The sequence below is a fragment of the Toxorhynchites rutilus genome, chromosome 2 (genome assembly GCF_029784135.1).
Source record: "Toxorhynchites rutilus septentrionalis strain SRP chromosome 2, ASM2978413v1, whole genome shotgun sequence".
Taxonomy (NCBI): Eukaryota; Metazoa; Arthropoda; class Insecta; order Diptera; family Culicidae; genus Toxorhynchites; species Toxorhynchites rutilus.
This window is the reverse complement of record NC_073745.1, coordinates 197,143,767-197,168,028: the sequence shown is the minus strand read 5'-3', so window position 1 is coordinate 197,168,028 and position 24,262 is coordinate 197,143,767. Positions and strand designations below refer to the sequence as shown.

Sequence of the window (24,262 nt, the reverse complement as noted above, 5' to 3'; positions counted from 1 at the left end):
CCACTTTTGCATGCACATGCCAGTTAGGCGCATTATATGCCAACCAAATTTAAGGGCATATGATGTTATATATACGCTTGTTATGCGATGTGATGTTGATGGAAAAAAAATCCTTTGGGTCTATTAGCTATCCCCAAAGCCGTTATTCACTTGAAGGAAGCCGATCTTCGAGTCTGGTTGGTTAGGAATTCTGTTTTATGAATTTAAAAAGAATCGACAGCACGTCGAAATTGAAATCCTAGACATTGACAGATTGGGGGATAGACAGTAGTCTGCTACACTTCGTGAAAAACCTTGCGTTAAACCGGCCCTTCGAGGTAAAAGTTGGGTACATCAGTTTAACGCCTCCACGAAGAAACTGGTGTACCTCAAGAACTGGAAGAACTGTGCATCCCGGTGCAACCTTACCGTAGTAATAACCGAATTATCCGTTTACGGGTGGCCAAGTTGGTCTACAACTGTAGTGCATGGCCAGAGATAAACTTCACTGCGGATTATCTTTGGCATGCTGCCATCAATACCAACAGTCTCAATATGCGTTGAAGTAGGAGAACCCCCGTTTGACATCTTCGTGGACGGGTCGAAAATCTCCAGAACTGCGAGCTTCCTCGCATAAACCAGTGGAGGTGAGGAGGCGCACCTCACTGTCTGAACAAAAAAAAAAATCTTACAGCCAGACACCGATAGCTAGACATCTTTGGTTTGGGGCCAATGGAGGACCGAGTGGAACATCATCAGAAACAACTTCAGAGCTGGGACGAGCTCAGTGGGCCTAAAGCAAACTTTTGTCGAGCTCATCTCACGAAAATTATCCGTTGAAGCGGCTTGAAATCCGTAAAATCAAAAGCCTTCATAATCAGGATCAAATACATAAAGGCGAGGATTCGAAAGAATTTGTGATCCACAGATCCTTGTTTCTTCCCCCTCCATAGTTCATCACCATTGGCCTGGGGGGACATCTTCGCCAAACGACCAGGGGAATGTGCAAATATGTTGAAATTCTCGTGATATAAACATTTTAAATTATTTATCCGTATTTGTATGTAAAGTCAATAATGTTGATAATAAGTTCATTGTAAACACTCCTCGCGGTTCTAAGTAGATCGTTTTTTTCTGAGACGAACCAGCTTGAAAGGACGAACTCAGAAAAGGATAGAATAGCTGAAAGTCTCAAAAAATAAAAAATAAAAAACGTAATAAAGGGTGTGTCACATCAAATTGCATCACGGAAAAAACGCTGTAGAAATTTAATTTTGAGGAATTATATCTTCAGCTTTCGCTTATAATCAGATAAGAGTGTATAGATCACGTTGGCCATGCTTCACTGTCAATTTTTCGTAAATTTGGAAAAATGTCGTCGAACGAAAAAGAGCGTCGTGAATTAATCCTGCGCACTCATTTCGAGAATCCGGAGTTGTCACATCGGGACATCGGTAATATGCTGGGAATCGTTCAATCCACGGTCAGCATAGTACTAAAACGATACTTCGAGAACCTAACCATCGACCGGAAGGTGAACAACGGCAAAAATGGATGCTCCGTCAGTGAAAAAGATCACAAGCGCGTAGTTAGGCAGATTAGATGTGATACGAGAAGTTCGGTCCGGGATGTCGCCAATAAGCTGAATTTGTCAAGTTCATTCGTCCAGCGGACCAAGCAGCGGGAGGGCCTGCGTACATACAAGGTTCAGAAGGCTCCTAACCGCGACGAAAGGCAAAACATGGTGGGGAAGACGCGAACCCGGAAGCTGCACACCGAAATGCTGACGAAGCCGCATTGCCTAGTAATGGACGACGAAACCTACGTCAAAGCGGACTTTCGTCAGCTGCCGGGCCTGTTGTTCTTCTCCGCAGAGGACAAATTCAGCGTTCCGGAGGAGATTCGCAAGCAGAAACTATCCAAGTTTGCCAAAAAGTACATGGTGTGGCAAGCGATCTGCTCTTGCGGAAAGCGGAGCGCCCCCTTCGTGATGACCGGCACGGTAAACGGGCAGGTTTACCTTAAGGAGTGCCTACAGAAGCGCTTACTACCACTATTGAAGCAGCACGGGGGCCCGACCATCTTCTGGCCAGATCTCGCTTCGTGCCACTATTCAAAGGACGTGTTGGAGTGGTACGAAGCCAACGGGGTCACCTTCGTGCCAAAGGAAATGAACCCGCCCAACGCGCCGGAGCTTCGCCCAATAGAGAAATATTGGGCGATTATGAAGCCGGCCCTCCGGAAGAACCCAAAAGTTGTCAAATCGGAGGCGGACTTCAATAGAAAATGGATTTCTGTTCAAAAAAAACTTCAACCTGACGTTGTACAGAACCTTATGGACGGGGTAAAGAGGAAAGTGCGAGCATACGGGCTTGGGCTCGAAGTATGAATAAAAAGAAAATGCCAAAAGTTGTTTAATAGTTTTTATTTTACTGTCTAAAATTTTCAAAAGGATCGGTCTACTGGGCGAATTTCTACAGCGTTTTTTCCGTGAAGCAATTTGATGTGACACACCCTTTATAGTCAACTCTCCCTAACTCGATGTTCTGTATCTCGATATTTTCCCTAACTTGATGGATTTCATGGCATCTTCGATTGATTCTACAAGCATTTTTCTCTCCATAACTCGATGGTCCCTTGGATATCGAGTTAGGGAGAGTTGAAATGTTGGGGATCAAATTGAGAACAACCCGCTACTATTTTTAAGGCTAACATTTCTATCAATGTCAATCCATAGAATAGAAAACATAAACAAATTTAAAATGGAATTCAAAAAAATGGAGAAATTTCCACGTGGACAACAAAGGGAGGGGTATAGATAATGTTCACGCTTGTCCACGGAGGGGGACGGGTGTCTAAAATCGTGCTTTTTCTGTCCACGTATGTGGACAGTACGTGGACTGCCCCTATATATTTATACGTTCGAAAAAAAATCTTGTGTTTTCGAAAATGTTCGAATCGAGCTGGTCGAACGAAAGTCACCGTGTATGACGTAAACAAGAATAAGGCTGCATTATTTGAAATATAATTCTTAGCAACATGCTACATAATTGAGGATCATAGTTTTGAGGGGATACCCTCAATGTGGTTTTTTAGTGCACAGCGCGATTGCAGCAAAAATTGATCATGCTAAATAGAACTTAGTATTTCTGATTTTTTCTACACGATTCTGTATCTTATGTGGACAATTGTTTTGCATCAATTGAACTTTTTGTTGGGTCCAACTAGAAATGTTTCACGTCATAATAAATTAAATGGAACGTTTTAGTTGATTGAATAGTATGTTTTAACGACTACTTTTAACTACTACAATTGTTGTATAAATAATAAATATTGAATGCCGATATACCTATGTACTCACCCGAATCGTCATCACAACAGGCCGAGCAGGTACAGCTGGTGGCGTGGGGTGTTAGGATGCCTTCGTCGATTAACGCCTGCAGACTGCGGCCTCCGTAGCGTATCGAGCGTTTCCAATCTTTACTCGAGCCCCGTCCACAAATATTCTCGAACTCACTGGGAGTGTACCATCCATCCTTGTGTTTGATACATTTTCCCCGCCCACCGGAACCGAGCCGACTTTTGTATAGTTCCCCCGTCGTTGTTTTACACCGCACTGGCAGTATATCGAGGTGACTTAATCGGTCGATAATGTTGTTGGTTTCGATGCGATATTCCTGCTGCTGCTGTTGCGATTGAGTGTGCTGATGTTGGTCCGCGAGATCATCCTGTGCTGTGTTGACTTGCTGCTGCTGCTGCTGGTCTGCTCCCTGTTGCTGAATAACGATATGCGTTGGTTTGAGATCACCACTCAGATCACCCACGACGGTGCCACTCGATACGAAACCATTGTTATCCACACATATCATCGGTTTGAAGTGCTGGATCTGATCGGGCGTGAGCACATTGAACGTGGTTCCGCCAATAAGTGTTCCAACCGGTAGCGACACCGGTACCTGTACAACCGTGTTGCCCGATTGGACATCGGAGGTTGTAACGAGGCGAGTCCGAGGCGGTAGCGCAACCTAAAGCCGATAATACATTTTTAACATGGAAAACATATTTGTGAATCACTACTGTGACTAGTCGAGACCTGCCGCTGATTGAATCTGAAGTGTCTTGGAACTTCCATTCCAAGCTATTTGTGTTTAGAAATAACACACCACAAAAAATCGTGTGAACGATTGTAAACATTTTTGATAACATTAAAACTGTTTCAAATGCGAAACTGGTCGAGACTAATTACTGTGTTCATATAATTCACACGCATGTCTACATCAATGGCAATATTGACACCATTGTAAACAAGTTGCCGTGAATTAAATGTTCGGTTTTTGACGTAGGATTGCGTCTTTCGGGAACATGTTAGGGGTACAAATTGAACAACTAAAATCGATCGCATTGTGAAAAATGTCCAATTTCAAACGCTTATTGCTCAGCCATGATGGATTGATAAGATTTTTGCGTCAAACGATTTTAGCACCCCATAACATTTTTTACGTCGAATGAAATAATATGTCATGAAACTTGTTGTGCTTCCGTGACCGAGTGGTTAACGTCACACATTATTATGTCGGAAGCTCGGGTTCGATTTCCGTTATGGATGGCATGTTTGGACGTAGGACTACGTCTTTCATTTCTGTACCAGAATGTAAGTTCAAAGCTTCGAAAATGAGAATGATTAATACCTATTTGCCGGCTGAACGGAGCGGTATGAAAATCACTTCATTCGAAAGACAAAATGTCCAAGAGTTATATGATTGGTTATTATTGACCTGAAAACTTGTTGCAATAGCTAATAATTGCTTTGAAAACAGACTATTGAAATCATATAAACTTGAATATAAACGAATGCTCGCTCGGAAATCCAATCAGTTATGATAGCACATGTGCGTTTATGTGCGTTCGCTGGAATCTATGTGTTTCCCTAACACAGATTTCAAAACAAATGAGCCTGGGGAAAACGGCATTGCAAAATAGATGCAAGGTACAAGTACTTTTGTACTCGCATGCATTTCCGCAGACCGGAATGAGTTTCCCCAACACAGATTTAAAAACCAACAAGCATGGAGAAAATCGGCAAAATAGATACAACGTGCGAGTACTCCTGTACTCGCATGCATTTCTGCAGACCGGAATGAATTTCTCCAACACAGATTTCGAAACTAAAGAATGTGAGGAAAACGGGATTGCAAATATAAGCGAGTGTTTTGTATGCATTTTTGCACTTCGGAATGTGCGCGGACTTCAAAAGCGGTATGAACACAACATTTTGGCTCGGTTATTTAAGACTGCATTGGAAGCTATGAATTCCTTCATGTCTTCAGCTCACTGAATTTGTAAACGAGAAGAAGGATCTTACGCCATTCAGTGGCGTCGACTTTCGGATTTGGTAAATTAATAAACACAAACGCTATTCGTACAAGCGTCGCCTCTCTACTGTATACTGTCAACTGACATCTGTATTCAAAGAAAAGACTCTCGGGGCTTAAATACTAGTTTACAAAAATAGGCTTAAACTCTACACAGAATATTTACAAATTATGCTGGGCGGAGCATCGCACCAGCAGTTAGAGTGGGCTGTGATGGCCTTGGTCAGACGCGTTCTTCGGAGAGAGAGAGAAAGCACTTCTTTGTGGGTCAAAGTAAATAGGAAAAGAAAGTGCTGAAACATGTGTGCCGGATGCGCGCCACATGTTTGGTTAAATTTCTGCTGCTAGCTAAACTCGCAGCGGGGCGGAAGGAAGACAAACTCGCCGCTGCCCTTGGTGCGCGTCGAGTTATACAATCATAAATAGTAAACGAACCCTTGGGCCAGATTGCTGGCTCGGGTATCATATCACATTTTATGTTTATATCGCCCAGCGCCCTCGGGGGTGGTTTATTGCCTTAGAGGCCTTGAATATTGATGAGTTGGGTTTAAGCGTGATCATATTACACCTTTCCCCTTTCGGAGAATGACGTAACATTGAGAAGTCATTCAAGTTAAATTAGGTGGAAAGATTCGTCTGACCTTACAATTTTAGTGTTTATTCAATGTTTGTGATATGTACATTTTTCGTGTATTCAGGTAAAAATTAAGTTTGTTTATAAAGATTATCCTTATAATATGATTATACGGATTGTCTTCGTTGGGTGTTCTATTTGCTTATAAATATATTTATTTTTAATATTTGTTTAATATATACATTTTACATTTGATAATAACTGTCGGAAGGATTAACTGCTAACTAGGTATCCCTTTCCCCTTAGGGTGGGGTTGCTCATATGGTATTATTCTGTTTTTATGTACAGTCTGGACTTTATTGGTTTGATCATCTCTTATTGTTACGTTAGGGTGTTTAATGTCAATTATTATATATGGTCCTACGTATACTTTGTCTAATTTGGATCTGTTTTCGTTTGATAGAAATACTAGATCATTAATGGCTACTTTTGATGGTCTAGCCATGGTTTTCTGTGTCTCATTTCTGGCTTTTCTTACCTTATCAATTATTTCCCTAGCGGTATTTGATGCTATTTGTAGTTTATATTTAAGTTCTTTGTAATATAAATCCATGTTGTAAATTGGTTCTACATATGTGCTTGTTGTGAGGTTTTGTGGTAATTTAGCATTCGTTCCAAAAACTAACTCGAATGGAGTGTATGAGAAATCTGTGTGTGGTGTTGTGTTGTAGCAGAATGTGTAGTAAGGCAACCATTCATCCCAGTCACTCTGTGCTTGGTTGACGAATTGCCTTACGTACTCGTTAAGACAACGATGGTTCCTTTCCAGGCTTCCTATTGATTGAGGGTGATATGGAGTGGAAAAATTTTGTTTAAGCTTCAGTAATGAAGCTATGTTTTCGAATAACTCGTTCTTATATTCAGTTCCTTGGTCTGTTTGGATGAGTTTTGGAATTCCATAGACCAGAATTAAGTTTTCTATGAAGGCTTTGGCTATGGTGGATGCTTGTTTGTCTATTGTGGGTTTAATAATGATGTATTTTGTTAAGTTGCATTGAATGGTCAGTGCGTATCGGTTTCCATTATTGGATCTGTTAAATGGTCCAATTGTGTCAATCGATACGCAGTCGAATGCTTTTTGGGGTGTTTTAATTTCGACGAAATTTTCGTTTGTTCGTATTGTGTGTTTATTTTGCTGGCATTTTATGCACTTCTTGATGTAGCTACTGATATCTTTTTTCATGCCACTCCAAGAATAGAGTCTGCTTAACTTTTTGTATAGTCTGGTGACTCCTGTATGTCCACCAGTGGGTGTATCGTGATTGTTTTTTATAATTTCGAACCTTTCGTTTTGGCTTTCTATCACACGCTTGGGTGTGTAGAGCACTATTTGCAAGTCTTTGAGCGTGTCATTACAAATCTTCTTAAAGGTTTGCACGCTGCATATTTGGAAAATTACGCTTGATAACGCTAGAGCTATCATGCTAATTTTCAAGTTTTTGGCCATATTTTCAACTTTCTTTACTAGTTTTCCCAGGGATTCTTTTGTGTTGCTTGCATTTTCAATTATTGTCGACGACTTTTCTTCGGTTCTTTTTTTATTCATTATTGCGCATTTCAAATTTTTGTTTCCGCTAGCGTTTGTTTCTTTATTCATTTCTAATGCGCGTCCGCATAGAAGTTTAGGTAGGTTTTGCCATTCTCGGGGTTCAATAGCCTCGTACGCTCTGAGCTGATCAGACTCAGTATCGTCGGGGTTTGAATTATTGTCTGTAATTTCTGTGTCGTTATTCGTTTCGTTTAGTTTTCTAGTCATTGCTCTGGTTTGTATACCCAGGACTTTTATAGTTTTAAGTGCCTCGGAATTAATTGCTATTCGTGATAGCGCATCTGCAGTCACATTTAGCTTACCTTGAACGTATTTTACATCAAAATGGAATTCTTCAAGATCCAACCTCATTCTTGTGAGTTTTGATGAGGGATCTTTCATTGAAAATAAATATACTAACGGTCTGTGATCCGTTTTTACTGTGAATTTCCTCCCGTAGAGGTATGGTCTAAAGTACGTAATTGCCCAGTGAATTGCTGTCAATTCCTGTTCAATTGTCGATTTATTGGCTTCACCTTTTGTGAAGGCTTTGCTTGCGTATGCAATGGGTAGTTCTATACCGTCGTTTTCTTGGGCTAAGACGGCGCCGCATGCTATTTTTGAAGCATCGGTTATTAGGGTGAATTCTTGTGTGAAATCGGGGAATTTGAGAACTTTTGGTGAGATAAGTTCGTTTTTCAATTTATTGAATGCATTTTGGCATTCGGGAGACCAATCAAATTTTGCGTTTTTTCTGAGCAATTTGTTTAATGGGTACGCTATTTCTGCGAAATTTTGTATGAACCTCCGGTAATAGTTGCAAAAGGCAACAAAACGCCTCACTTCATCTGCTGATGATGGTGTGTGGTAGTTTGTTACCGCTGAAAACTTTGATTGGTCGGGCTGTATACCTGCCGCTGAAATGTTGTGACCTAGATATGTTACGTCTGGTCTGAAGAAGGAGCATTTTTTGGGATTTAATTTTAAGTTGTAGTTTTGTAATTGTTTGAAAACGTTTTCCAAGTTAATAAGGTGATGGTTTATTGAGCAGCCGACGACGATGATGTCGTCGATGTAAAGGAATGCACATTCAGGTGGGAGTCCGCTAAGTGCTATGGACATCATTCTCTGAAAGCTATTTGGTGATATATTTAGACCGAATGGTAACCTATTGAATTCGTAGTGGCCGTTAGAGGTCGAAAATGCTGTGTACTTTTTTGATTTTTCGTCAAGTTCGATTTGGTGGAAACCTGACATTAAATCTAGGGTTGTAAAATATTTGGCTCTGCCCAAATGATCGAGGATTTCGTCGATTCTTGGTAGGGGGAATTTATCTGGGGTTATCTTTTTATTTAGTTGTCGAAAGTCAACCACTAATCGCCATTTTTTATCTTGAGTATTTGATTTCTTTGGGACTAAGAGGATGGGAGAATTGTATGGTGAGGTGGAATTTTGGATTATTTTGTTATTTAGCATGTGGCTGATTTGGTTATTTATTTCTGAAATTTGTGCTTCCGGGGTTCGATAATTCTTTATGTAAACGGGTGTCTTGTCTTGAAGGTGAATGGTTTGCTTGTAGAAGTTGGTGGTTGTCAATATGTCGTCTTCTAGTGCAAAAATGTCGTTGTATTTAGTGCATAATTCTGTTAATTTCTCCTGGGCATGTTGGGGTGTATGATTCAAATTGAGTTCCTTAATCAGTTTCTCGTGTCTACCTTTTGGGTTTTCTCCTAATTCCGTTGTAATGTGATTTATGGTGTATTCTTTAAGGGGGATAGTGGTGGGGGCGAAGGTTTTTGGGATTGATGTTGGTGTGGTATTTGTGTTAATTATTGTAATGAATTGTGAGTTTGGGTTTATTATTGTGTTTGCGCAAAAAATGCCTGGTTTGATTTCTTGTGCGATCACAAGGGCATCATCGTTTAGGTTGAGTGACGGGAAGTGTTTTATAATTTGGCATCTAGGGGGAATAATGTAATTGTTTTCCCAGCTATCTTGAATCGGAATTTCAATTTTGGTGTTTTCATAGTTGAAGGTCATTAGCCATGTTTTGAGGCATAGGTTACATTCATATTTGGTGAGGAAATCTCTGCCTAAAATGCCATCTGCAATTATAGGAAACTTGTTGTTGACGATTTGAAATTGGTGTGGAATTTGGATATCGTCAAAAATGATATTTGTATTTGTGCTCGCTATGGATTCGGTCTTTCCCTCCGTAACTCCATTAATAATGCATCTATTTCCGGGGTGTATTAATTGTTTTCCGTTAATTTTTTCTTCTTTTACTATTGAGATGTCAGCGCCTGTATCAATTATTAATATACATGGTTTGCTTGACATTTGTAAGTATAGTGTAACGAACATTGAACAATTCACGTCGCATTTAAAAATATTTAATGTTGGTCTCCGTAATGTTTGTTTTCCTCCAATGTCAATGCCGGTTCGGACTGGAGGGCATCCGTCGGTTGTGACTCGTTTCCCGTTAGGCGGATGTATTGCTGAGGGCGGTTAAAATTTGTATTCCGCCTATTGTTGTTGTTGTTATTTCGCTGTGGGTTTATGTTTGAGAATTGGTCTCGAACTTGGTTTTGCTGGCCAAAACGGTTATAGTTATTACGCGGTTGGTTTTGGAAATTATTTTGGTTGAAATTGTTGCGGTTGAAATTGTTTTGGTTTCTACCGCGGTTATGGAAGTCGTTTGGCCTGCGCCTGTAATTATTATAATGTGTGTCAACGTTGTTGTTGAAACGGTTGGCGTTTCTGTTGGTTTGCGAGTATGCAAATACTGATGCGCTCGCATTATTTAAGTTTTCCTCCAACGCTTTAGTCATCGCGTCGGAGTATGAATTGAAATTCCCTGCTCTTATGATGAGCGAGGTTTTTTCGTTTTTTAACCCTCCGGCTAAATGTTTGACGCCTTCTTTGTTTGCCATAGATTTGGCAACTTGGGGCGGAATTTCTTTAGCGGTGTACGCTGTTTCCAAACTGAACACCAATTTTTCTAAATCCAGGCAAAATTGTTCGATTCCACCGTTTTGTTTTAAGTTAGCCATTTTAGCTAGAACTTGTTCCGGTGGGCTGGTCGTTATTTTAGCTTTTAAAATTTTGCTTATCTCGCTCACCGATGTCGGTGTTTCAGTGAATGCATTTCTCGCCCGTCCCTCTAGTTTGGTTAGTATGACGTTAATTATGGTTGCTTTGTTTTCCGGTGTTTCAAATGTTTTCACCAAGTTTAAAGCGTCAGCGAAGGCTTTCAGTTTGTCTATGTTTCCGTCGAATTGCGGAACTATAGACGATGTAGTCTTGATTATTTCGAGTATGCTAGCCATTTTCGGTTTTCTTTGTAACCTGAGGCAAAATAGGACGGCTAGCGCAATTTCCTTGAGTGTTCTTGGTCTACCCTTTTCGATTGACGCCTTAATTGCGTTCAAAAGTTGGTCCGCCTTTTCGGTTATTTTTATGATTTCTGAGCCGTGGGTTGTGTCTAGTAACGTAGACGACAATTTTTTAATCTGTTTCACGAGCGCTTCCGCTTCCGTGAGGCGTTTGGCTAAAGTACTTTTCCTTAGTTTTCTGACCAGTTCCTGTTGTATAGTCAGGTGTATATGTTTTAGTTTTTGTATATTCAATTGGATGAGCTTTGTTACTTCGTCCATTCAAGGAGACAAGGAAAAATGGTTATCGGTAAAGAATTTATTATGCTGAGGCTGCGTTCGAACGCATGTTTTAAAATTTTCGAATTCTTTTAGACGGTGTCGACTACGGCTGCGTGAGCTTTTGCCGCTTGCATAGCATGTGCATTCATGCATGCCTTATATGCTTTGTATATTTTCGAAATTAGTAGTATGGATATGAGGGCAAGTGTGACGCAGATAATCGCTCCTTGAGCTTCGTGCATTACACTGTGGTTCTCTAGGTGATTTAAAATTTGGATTTGAGCGTCGCCCGTGTTACTAACGGGTTTGGTATTAAATAACCCCATTTTCAACGGTACATATGTAAAACCAATTTTGTGGGTATTGTAATTGCTTTTTTTTTTTTTCTAATTCCTACTACCTATTCCTACTGCCGCGTGGGTATTACGATAAAAAATATTTTGTGCCTCGACTATAAATTTATTACATGATATCCGTATATAAAAGGATTAGACTAACTCGAGTCTGACTTACGCCACGTTTTCTCCGCAAGTGTCCTCTTCTCGGGGGTGGGGGGGGCGTGGGTGCCTCTGCGTCCGTCAGATCTCAGGGGTGTCCAGTTGGATCCAAATCGATGTTCATTTTTTTTTTTTGAAATACTGCTTGGCTTGTAACTGCTATTTATTCTGTTCCACTACTTCACTGTCCGCTGTACGATTGTGGTTCCACTTATGTTTTATTCTCGTACACTGGTCATTCGTCCTTCACTTCAACGTGATTATAACCACTTTACACTAACGGTTTTTCGTGGGGTTCAATTTCTTCGCCTTCTTGGCGGTTTTCACCGAATTTTTCTTTATTCAAATTACCCGCACTCACACTGCACCCGGGACGGTTCAAAAGTTCGTTTAACTTCTTTTTTTTTTTTTTTTTTTTGTAGAGAATTTTTCAGTAATAACCAGTCGGGTCCAAGGTCCGCATTTTAGGCTGACTTCAACACGCGATCACGGAATCGGTTCACTGATCGTAGAACTTGGTTAACTGATCGTGGAGCGCGGCTATTGGTTTCTGTAACGATAGCGATAACTGGCCATTTGCCACTTTGCCATCACGTGGGCCATTTGCACTTTTTCACTAGTTCCGAAGTGACTCGGTGTCACTGGTCGCCATGTAAACGAGAAGAAGGATCTTACGCCATTCAGTGGCGTCGACTTTCGGATTTGGTAAATTAATAAACACAAACGCTATTCGTACAAGCGTCGCCTCTCTACTGTATACTGTCAACTGACATCTGTATTCAAAGAAAAGACTCTCGGGGCTTAAATACTAGTTTACAAAAATAGGCTTAAACTCTACACAGAATATTTACAAATTATGCTGGGCGGAGCATCGCACCAGCAGTTAGAGTGGGCTGTGATGGCCTTGGTCAGACGCGTTCTTCGGAGAGAGAGAGAAAGCACTTCTTTGTGGGTCAAAGTAAATAGGAAAAGAAAGTGCTGAAACATGTGTGCCGGATGCGCGCCACATGTTTGGTTAAATTTCTGCTGCTAGCTAAACTCGCAGCGGGGCGGAAGGAAGACAAACTCGCCGCTGCCCTTGGTGCGCGTCGAGTTATACAATCATAAATAGTAAACGAACCCTTGGGCCAGATTGCTGGCTCGGGTATCATATCACATTTTATGTTTATATCGCCCAGCGCCCTCGGGGGTGGTTTATTGCCTTAGAGGCCTTGAATATTGATGAGTTGGGTTTAAGCGTGATCATATTACAAATTTCTACGTATACCGTTTGGCAAAATGTTGATAACAATTTGCTGCGATAATATCGATTGAACCATATGCGTTCAACTTATATATAAAATCAAAACTGAGTGCTTAAAGTTCATCAAATCAAACTAATTTATGGTTCAAGAAGTACCGTAATACATTCAATTGATTACTAAGTGTACCATTGGCATACGCAAAATCATACCGTTAGGTAGGCCATGATTTGTAGCCATGGTACGACAGTAACAAAATGAAAAAAGTTATAGTTTAGTTCCAACCACCAAACAGAGAAGTCGAAATAAATCAAGCTCTTAACATTGAAAATTAATTTCATTCTTTGGAAGAACTTAACAATTTTGGCGACGAGGAGAAGTTCTTGCCATTTTCCGGAAGCAACGTCAAGCTTGTTCCTGTTCCTATTCAAGTTCAAATTCCGTTCCGCTTCTGAAGCCCTCAAACCGTCACGAATTCAAGAATGGCCGACGCAGATTTGAAGCAAGCGATTCTCCGGCTGACTGATCTCATCGCAAACCAGCAGCAGCAGATTGCAGCTCTCCAGCAGGGTAACGCCAATCAAGTTGGAAGCGAGAAGATCATCGAGTCACTCTCAACGGGAATCGACGAGTTTCAGTACGATCCAGACGGCGGCATCTTCTTCGATTCGTGGTATGCTCGATACGAGGACGTGTTCAAGGAGGACGGAAAGCATTTGGATGACAAAGCAAAGGTCAGGCTACTTCTGCGGAAAATCGGCATGCAATTCCACGAACGCTACGTGTACAGTGTTTTGCCGAGTCATCCGCGGGATTTTTCATTCGAAGACACCGTCAAGAAGCTGAAGAAGCTTTTTGGACGCCAAAAGTCACTCTTCAACGCACGCTACCAGTGTCTTTGTAGCATCACTCTCCTCCTGATGGATTCCCTTCTGGCCTAAGGTGCACAAACAGGCTCTTGGTGACACCGTTCATCCGCGCTTTCATGATAAATGAAGAGCTTCACCACAACAGCGACAACATGCTCCAATCGCTGTTCAATTAGAACTGAGTGGATTTCCGAGCGGCGCTCGCTTATATACCGATTGGTGATTTCAATAGCCTATTTTGAAAGCAAATTTAAGACTATTGAAACAAGTTTTTGGATCAGAAAGTAACAAGTATAGAACGCGTAGACATTTTATCTTTCGAATGAAGTGTTTATCATACCATTTCGTTCAGTTGTTTAGGAGCTATTAACACTCAAAATCTCGGTCTTCGGCGTAACGCTTTCGTTTTCGAAACTTTGATTTTACACCCCGGTATAGAAATGAAAGACGTAGTCCTACGTCAAAAAGTTCTTCCGATCCGCACCGGTACACGCATATTCTTAAGCTTGCTACTCAGTATTAAAGACGTGTTATTTGGCATAACAATCTCAGCTAAGTGCTAATGAAAAAAGGACGCAAGTAGTACTATATTGAGACGCCAAAGTTCCTCCAGGACGTCGGAAGGGAACGGAAATACCACGTTTTGATTGGTAGAAACCGAAGATACAAGCTACCTCTTGTACTCGCAATTATTTCTCAGTCATTCCCCGATAGATTCACGAGAATTTTGCATCAATCGATTTGGGCACTCCATAACAATTCATTGCAGTGAAAATGAACAAAATAATATATTTTATAAAACTACCAAACAATATAAAAATCTCAAACATTATTTCAATGGAAATCACGCGTTCAGATTGATCGATTCGCAATAACTTTTAATCCAAGTTGCCTGCGAAAATCGCCATTGCAAATACATGTATGTCGTGGGCATGATTGTTCCCATCGAAATATGTTTCCCTAGCACGGTTTTCTAAACCAAAGTGCCTGGAGAAATTGGCATTGCAAGTACCGTTCTGAATCATATTTCGGACACTGATATGATATAACATGATATAACTATTAAATTAATATCACAATTGCTTCTTTAGAGTAATCGCTTGGTTTCACTATCATTTCATATGAGAACTACATAAATATTTAAATTTCTCCCGTGTTTCATCAGTTCTCATCATTGTTGACAGTTTACTGTGATTGCTTGGTAAGTGTTTCGCAGTTGACTATAAAATATAATCAAGTGTAATGTAATTTTCGTTCAAGAAATTTGAATTCAATCTGTCCGAATTTTGATTTAGTGTCCGAAGTTTGATTTTTATTCGCTTCATTTGAAAAGCATTTTATTCGATGATTTTTCTATGTTTTCAATCAAATAGGTACCAAAGTAGAAAGCTTAGAAGTATATCGAACAAATTTATTAGAAATATCAACCAAATAATACCTGTGCATAAAGTTTAGACCTGTTTTCTGCATCATATGCCGCCTTAAGCGTCCGAAATATGATTCAGAACAATATATGCAAAAGTCGGGAGCATTTTTGTATTGCAAGAAAGGTAAGTGATACGATTAATTCTAGCAAATAAAATATAAATTTGGAACTTTAGTGCTGGTTGATTCGCGACATCTGTTACCTTGGTTTTGAAGTTTCTTACAATGCATGACCGATCATGCATTGTTAAACGTTCAGAACAAGTGTAAGTGTGAAATTGTATATGGTAGCGGTTGTGTCATGCATTCAAATATGAAACGATTCATTACAATTTTCATAAATGAAAACCAATGTGTGTTTCCGCTCGAGAACAGACCGTCCGATTTGAGCTGTCTATTTCATTGTGTTCATCTTCACCCAATGAAAAATTCATGCGGCGAGAATAAATGGAAAAATGAAAAGAATATACGAAAAAGTGATTTCCCATACATTCGACATATCGTGTTCGACCAACATGTTTAACTAGAGGCTAGGAAAAGTATCCCTAATTTCTTACCCGTTGGACTATCCTCAGAAATGAACAATGATTGGATGGAACCTAGGACAAATTGTGACGTTCAGTTTAGGATGAATGTGGTCCCAGTGTTTTGGATGGTTCTATACTTGTAATTGTAAATGACCCAAAAACAGTTTTTCAACGTGTTAACCAAGCAACTTCAAATCTGTAATTCATTTATTGAATACAGTTTCAATCATTTCAAATATAGGTAAATGATCTTACATTTTCAGTGTTTACAATTTTTTCTTGAGCCTACTCGGATCTAACCCTACTTTTGGGTATTGGCAAGAAGATAAGAAATGTAAGCATGATCTGAATATGGATGGAATTGATTCAATCAAACCATACTTATAGTATTCAAGAACTCAAAAATCTTAATCTTTATCGCAATTCACAACGATTAATTTCTACCTACTGTTCAAAATTTAACGTGGAATTACGTTTAACCGGAATATATGGGGGGTAAAATAAAAACCTAAAAACAGAAGGAAAAAATGAATGATTTCGAATGCTTATAACTCGAACATTTCTCAATAGATCGGAAAGATGTTTGCATCAATTGAAAGGAAATATTTTTAAACATCTATCACAATGAATAAAATGTTACTTTTCCAGAGCAATTGAATAACTGTAGAATGTCAAGCGCTATCTAAGCGCCCCAACTGACACGTTTCGATTGGCCCGATTTACATTTTGCCATTTTGAATTCGAAAATTGTTTCAACAAAACAAACAAACAAATGATTACTAAGCCAACGGTAGTCCCACGTAAACCTTGCGGTTGTATCATAGATGCAACCCACTCATTTTTTTTTAGTAAATTCGATTTCTTAATAAGAGCAGTTCATTTGTTTTTAATCAACTTCTAATTGTTATCTGTTTCCTTCACACACTTCGCTTGCTCGAGGGAACGGTCGCTTGTCGATCCAATAATGTCCAGAAAGGTCAGCAGGCTGCTTGATTCCATTGGATCTGTATAGAAGAAAGTGGTTTGGTGTCAGAGCCTCTTCACCGATCTAATCATACGCTTCTATGGCTAGAACGTTGAAATACCACTTGATGTAAGCGATCGTAAACGTTGATGCACAGTATTCGTTGATCTGTTGGACGCGTTTACTCTCCTTCGACAACAGACGATTGGCACCCACAAAATTGGTCCCGTTGTCGCTATATACTTCTAATTTTTTGACCTTGCACATCTGGCAACTTGGTACGAAAAGTTTCTGTCTGATTTCATTACAAATGGTCTCTCCATTCGCGTGAAGGAACTTCCGATGGTAGTAGTCGATTATAAGTATGGTAATCCTGTGCTTCTACGGAAGAATTATTGGATACCTGGCTGAACACGGAACCAATGGAGCAGCTCTAATACGACCACCGATTCTAAAAATATACGCTTCATCCAGGAATGGTACCAATGGATATAGAGAACTGGATTTCGCTAGTGCCTTTCCCTTGAGCAAAAACTCTAATTCACGCTTGCGCTTGTGCCTGACACCATAATGCTTCTTCTGTTTTGACCAGCTCTATTCCACTCAGGCACGTACAGGGTAACTTCGATATAACGTACATTTTACTTTCAAAATTGTAGGTTGTATCGAATTGTACGTTGTATCGAAGCATAACAAAGAACTCTGAAACGTAGCTTATATTACTTCATTGTGTTGCTGTTTGAGTGAGGTTGATGAATAAAATCAATAAGAAGACGAAGCCAACTTTTCTCATGATGCTTCCCTTCGTTCTGTTGATTGAAGTTTGATTCATTTAGAATCCGGAATCACAAAACAGTTGTATTTCGGGGTTGGTTAAAGTTACAATACAATACAAGTATCAAAATACAGATAATTTATTGTTCTTTCAGAAAAAGATATTCAAAAAATTATTTTTTTTGGTCTTTGATAGTGTGTACGTTATATCGAGGTAAAATGTACGTTATAACGAGTGACGTTATATCGAGGGTACGTTATAACGAGGGTACGTTATATCGAAGTTTCCCTGTACCGTTGTTTCTGGAAATCACTTGCCCACCGAGGCAACCTTTAATACATACGCCATCGCACGTAACAAACACAAATTCGAAAGGCGTCTCCACGTCAATCATAGTTTCTGCAACAATTGAATGATGCAGGACAACTTCGCAGAGTACTTCTATTGTTTCATATCCTCCGATTCCCTGTGCCACTTCTCCTCAAGATCACACAGTAATGTAGAGCCTTTGAACCAACAGCAGCAGGGGTCGAATTTCGGCCCGGAGCCCCATTTTGTGGCCTTATCAACCACGTACAGTTTCGTTGGTACATGACACTATTCATCCATTCTGGTGTCCGACAAGTTTTCTCCGATCGGAAGTGACAAGAATGGTGATATCGTTGAGTTTATGATCGTAACCATTGCCAGCACTGTCGCTGTAACCGTCCACAAACACGTTTACAGATGTTGAGTGTGAGAGCTGTGCAAATGGTTTGCATTAATCGAGCTCCCAACAATGCAGCCTGTAGGCCTTTTCAGGCCTTGGAGCAGAAAGCGGCTTCAAGGTGCCACCTTCATTTTCGCCGTCAGGAATGCGTACCGTCTCCCGTCACGAGGAGACGGAGCGCATTCCTCAGGAGGCATACGCAACATACGCGTATGCCTCCTCGCTAGCCTCGGTAAGAACATAAACTTGTACTACTCCTAATTTCCTTAAATCGGTGTATCGAAAGTAAAATCGTGGCACCCGCACATCACTAATTTGCTGAAGCATCGCCGTCCACCGGAACCGCCGGTCAACTAGGTGTTTTGTTATTACTTCATCCCAATCCAAGCGGGTCGAAGATTTTCATCACCGTTCGAAGAATTTGACTTTTTGTAGTGATAGTTGCGTGGTAAATTAGCTGTAGCACAACCTCTGTCACTTAAGTGAAAATGTCCGCAGATTGAATTCACATCAATCCAAGAATTCGTTCTGATTATTCTGACTGGTCAACACTCAACTTTTTGCACAATGAGCGATCAAAACCCAGAAATAACAGCCGTGAAAAATGGGTATCAGAACAAGTGCTGGACTGTATGGTCGCAGAACAAACTTCTCTGTAGCAGGTCAACAGTTTTCAGGCAGAAATAGCTGCAATAACAGAATGTATAAATATCTGCCTCCAAAGAAAATATAGACATGTCAACAACTGCATATTCTCAGAGAGTCAAGCGGTACTAAAAGCTCCAAAGACAGATTCCTGGCAATTGCGATGTAGAGGGAAATCAAGCAGCAGATGAACTTCCCAGAAGCAGCTCGAGTGCACCCTTCACTGGTAGCACCGAGCGAGTGATAGCTATTGATGCAAGTGTCAGGACTTTTCGAGTTGTTTGGTTCGCCTGTTGCATATCTTCAGAGAATTATTTTGTTTTGGTTTGCGTCCTTCATATTTTCCTTTGAGAAACATTTCAGAAGCGCTTAAATATATGCAATTTTCAACACATGTTCGTTTGTTTTGATCGCTATTTGTTTTATGGTGTTGCCAGAATAGTTTATACAAGGTAAATGTTCAATCCAGCATTATTTATATTATTTATGTTATAATTTAGAATGCAGAACTTACTTCCAGAGCATATTTCAGTGGCTGAAAATGAGTGGACAGACAAATCATCACCAGTTTGAACGACTCGTTGAACCAATGAAAGCGAATGTAAACATTGCTCGAGGTATTTGTGGAGGCATTTCAAATAGAATCCCGGTTAAGGAAAAGTGGAAGGAATTCATTGAGGTGCTTAATTCACTGAGACCATCAATGTGTTTTGGTTCAGAATGGCAGAAAGTAAGTGTTTCTTCTACGATCCATATAATTCAAAAGTAAATTTTATCATATTCTTTGAATTACTATCAACCGAATTTCCTACCTAAAAATTGCTTATTCCTGCTAGCGTACATTAGTACGTGTAACTTTTGTCAGCAATTTTCTTTTTTATTGTTATACTATATCGAACTTTCTATACCATATGCTAAAGCTTAAATGTCTAGCAAAACAATAATGTTTTTTTTAAACTATAGATTTGGATTGACATGAGGTGAAAGGTAAAGAAAACACTAGCACACAACAAGCGGGAATTTAGGGCCACAGGTGGTGGCCCAATACAATAAAGCTATTGACGCCGCTACAACAAGAAATCGACGCTAAAAGGGAATCACATGCAAAAAAAAAAGATTTTTTCAAGAAAAGTGGGTTTGATGCGTGACTCCTTGCGGAATTCCATAGATGGCAGGAATTATTACACATCCATGAATGCATTACGTCTATTAAGCTTCATTCGTTGAGGGAATACCAGTTTTCTTCAAAACATAAGCATATTAACACTTTTGGAAATATAGATATTTATAATTTTCATAGCAGATGTCTCAAAAAAAGATTTGGCATCCTTTGTATAGTGCTTTGTGAAACATTTCAAATTCGTTTTAAAACATTTCAGCACGGCCACTGACATTCGAGCAGAGTAACGAATCGAGCTGTTTTCCTCGATTTCTATAATTCCAGATTTTACTCGGTGTGATAGTGATAGTGATTGTATCGAATCCTCGATTCGATTTCTATAATAGGGCCCATAATAAGGAAGACTTCAGTACAATCACTGGACGTCTGTAATGTCAAAAGCGAAACCTCGGAATATTTACTGCGTAATTGCAAAACTCTAACAAGACGCAGACTTCAACACCTTGATAAGGCTATTCTGGACAAGGTACAATAGTTCAAAACTGCGGCGCAGTGGTTCATACCCAACAGGGGAAAAACTATAGAATTTTTCAAACATATCCAAAACCACCATGCAACAGATAGCCTAATGGAATCCTACGTCAACTATGAGATTGTGTCTCGGGTACAACCCGCCTGCGATTTTTTTTCAACCGTCTCCAAAAACAAAATTGACAATATAATGCAGACCTTCCGAGTTATATAACTGCCACGCTCGAAACCACCAAATCAGTTTCGCTTTTCTACGTTTCAAGCAGCTCAAGGTTTCTGGTTGTTTGTTCCAATTTCACGAGCTTCTCTTAGCAGCTATGTTGCGATAAATGCATCTCACAATTAAATGTTGGCACATCCGCACCGTAGTCGTAGTTGATTGAAAGGGAGTTCAGCGTCTGGGTCGATTCTTTTTCTCGATTCTCTCATACCGTCAGGTCTATTTCAGTGCGTATGCAAATTCGCAATGAAATTACCTTAGCTACCTTGGCCTGTGCCTTCGATTTCTCGTTTTGGTGGCATGCCACGTATGTTTTATCTATGCCTTCACTAGAAAATACACACGAAAACGTGACGTACGCACCGAAGGCCGATCAAATTGAAAGTATAATTTTTACCGGAAGAGTTAAATGTAGCAAAGCGTTCTGATTAAATTGAATGTTTTCAACTTGTGGCGTAAATAAGGATTTACGCAAAACGAATAACTGTTTCTACCGATGTAAACAGGAATTCTTATTGGAGGTTTGTGACCGAATGCACTCGCCGCAGCAATGAATGAGACGAATTCCATTGAAACTTCGGTTTGTTTATTATTGTGTAGCGCGCAAAGCAGCTGTATGGCGGCAGGAATAATCACAGAAGTAGCAGTCACGAGAACCCGAAGAATAACCATAAAAAATGTAAACAAAATACTTTGAAAAATATTCGTACAACATCGTTGCATCTCTCTGACACATGGTGCGAAGAACGAAAGATCGCGACCTTCTTCGCGTTATCCAATACATTCGCGAGGAAAACAAAAGCTTGCTCGCATAACATTTTCGGCCAGACTCGCCCGCTGGTACTCTCTCACACACATACAGCGTCGATTTCAGCGCTTTCAGAGCACAATTTGCAATCGTGGCCGTATCGTCGTCGTGAGCAACGAAAAGTGATAGCACACGAAAATCAAACATGGCTCCGGAGCAGCAGTGTTGCCGGGTTCAGAGAAGTAATCGCTATGCTTCGAACGCTCGCTTTTAATTTGTCCTTTGATATGATTAAAGATTTTTCAATAAGCGCTAGGAAATAATACACACGCTAAAAACACAACGCACGGTTTTCAAAATTAATTCATAAAACGTTTCAACCAGCAAGCGATTGAAATGCGAAAACATACATCCAATACTAGAATCATGCGCACTGGTAACACTGGTCGTCGTTCCCGATTGGGGCCCCCAGCATGAAGGAATGTTCGTCGTGTCGCGAAACCGACGATCCTCGCCTGCCTCTTTCGTTCGTTCGCTCGCTCGCACGCACACACACAAACACATTCACCCAGCTTGTAAGAAACACCATTTTTCCACGTTCAACTTTTTTCCTCTATGGCCCAATACAAACTCATATTGCACAAAACATCGATCCCGATCGTTTGAGATCCTTCGGAAATCCCGTTCCTGACACCAAACACTAGCCATTTCACACTATTTCCATTCAGATCTCAGCGGCAGGTTGTGGGAAAAATAATGAATTAAACACAGTGGCAGCACATTTTCGCTCCTTCCGTCGTATAGTGTCGCTGCCTACGGTTCGGGCATTGATTACCTCATCGCCATTTTCGAGTTTGACATGTTCTTCGGCTTCGTCGGAAAGTTCCGGAATTTCCGAGTCCATCTTTTTTCGGGTTTCGGGAACGCGAGCGGAGTTTTGTTTGCTATCGCCTGCTTGCGATAACTTAATTACCTCCCGATCGCGGAGCGCGCGGACAAAATATCTCCGTGAAAATCACCACACAAACGAAGACGACGGCGGCGACGAGATGGAACAATAAAATATACGGGAAAAGCTCGCCTTCTGACACGACTTGCACGAGAATGTATTATACGCGAACGAGTTTACCTCGACGACCCGAATTTTTGCTTTTGAGTAGTCCACTACAAAACTCGCTGCGCGAATGTGCCTTCTTTGTACGGCGCTTTACACGAAGACGATGGATGACTGCAGACGGGAAAAAATGCAACAGCACTCTCTCGGCCAGCGTTGCCAGGTTTGTGGATATTCGGCTGCACGGTACTCTGTGGTAGTGAATATTCAAGTTAGATTTTGTGTTTTTGTTTACTAGGTTATTCTCCCTTTCACAACAAGCATGGTTCGATCAAAAATGATGCCATAGACAAAGAAAGGAGGAATATACCGTTACAAACGATAAAAGTCGCGTCATGTATTGCTGCTTTGAGTAGACATAAATTTTAGAATTTCTTATTAGTTTTATGCTGTTTATTGGATAGACTTGTCTTTGCATCATCGACGCTGTATTGGGTTGTTCGGAAAGTCCGTGATGATTTACAAAAAAAACAAAAACATCATTTTTATAGGTAGACATAAATTTATTCAATTATACAGTAGTGGAGAGGGGGGCACATTCGGACACTTTTTTTCCTTGATTTTTAATATTTTTTGTAAACTTAAAAAAAATCCTGAATTCATCCTGGTTGTCATTTGGACATCAATGTATCATATAATCGTGTTAGATGTGTGCGTTGATGGGATTACGGATGGTTTATTCGAATTTTGGAAAATTGCCTTTTTGTCCGAATGTGCCCCATGTGTCGGGCAGTTTCGGACAGTCCTGGGGCACTTTTGCACAACGAAAAAAAATGTAAACAATTACTTACGTTTCCGCTTATTTCCACCATATTCTGCATCTTTCTGATCAGTATTTTGCCTGCTATGAGAGTCAGTAAAAATTTGTGATTTTGTTTTCTTCCGTTTTCAAGTGGTGGTTTTCCGCGGCGAATTTTTTGGAAAAGGTTCAACATTTTTCGGGGACAAAGTTGCCAAAGTAAAACCTATCTAGGCTGTAGTTGTATTACATTGTTATATTACCCGATGAGTCAGTTGCTACCTCCGCTCCAGTAGGTGAAATCATTTGAGCATTCAAAATCCTTGTCCGAAAAAAAACCTTTCTTGAGAATGAATAGCAACCTGTAATTTTGAATCCAGCTGGGATATTACTCAGATTGAAAGAAGCATTATAAGCCGATGCATAACTGAAAGGTCGTGTATAGAAATAGTTTTTCCAGGATGGTTGAGTAACCAATCGTTCTGGGAAACTTGGAGCTTATGCTTGAAAGAGCCCAAAGTGAAACATTCAACGGTTGTAAGCGATTTGTGACATAAGGTGGAAAAGATACATGAATTGCGCAATTTTCTCGGCAATATTTTATTCTTTCCAAAGTGCAATGGCTTTTTGATTGTTTTTTGATTTTTTGAAATTGATTCGTTTACGTTGCTTTTTGCTACCTTTTTCAAATGTTTCAGAACATTGAGAAACAGTTTTCCCGTTATGCCACCGTTAGTCGGGGAATTAGCAAACACAATGGACCTAGTTGGACTACCTATGTCCAACTAGACCTAGGACCTAGCTAGAGCTGGAATCATGAAAACGTTCTACTCGAAACTAGTTCGATAGCTATTTCCATCTCATATTCGTTGATACTGGCTCTATCGGTTTTCTTTTTGCAGTTTCGAACCATCATTAGGTTTGACAATCAGACAAAAATTTTATGAGGTATTAAACAGTGTCCGAATG

At 40.2% G+C, this 24,262-nt stretch overlaps 1 protein-coding gene across 3 annotated transcripts in view; it reads right to left on the bottom strand.

Moving 5' to 3' along the window:
- Positions 1–22,688, bottom strand: part of LOC129764680 (deformed epidermal autoregulatory factor 1-like) — a 42,325-nt gene extending 19,637 nt beyond the window's left edge. The window contains exons 1-2 of one of the 3 annotated variants that reach the window (XM_055764025.1): positions 22,276–22,688; positions 3,329–4,004 (exon numbers count right to left, since the gene is read on the bottom strand). In XM_055764025.1, the coding sequence (XP_055620000.1) occupies positions 3,329–4,004; positions 22,276–22,344 (745 nt within the window). In that variant the 5' untranslated portion in view covers positions 22,345–22,688. Of the gene's footprint in view, positions 1–3,328; positions 4,005–21,850; positions 22,200–22,275 lie in introns of those variants that run through there. The other 2 variants (XM_055764026.1, XM_055764027.1) reach the window with 2 other exon arrangements.
- Positions 22,689–24,262: the final 1,574 nt, after the last annotated feature.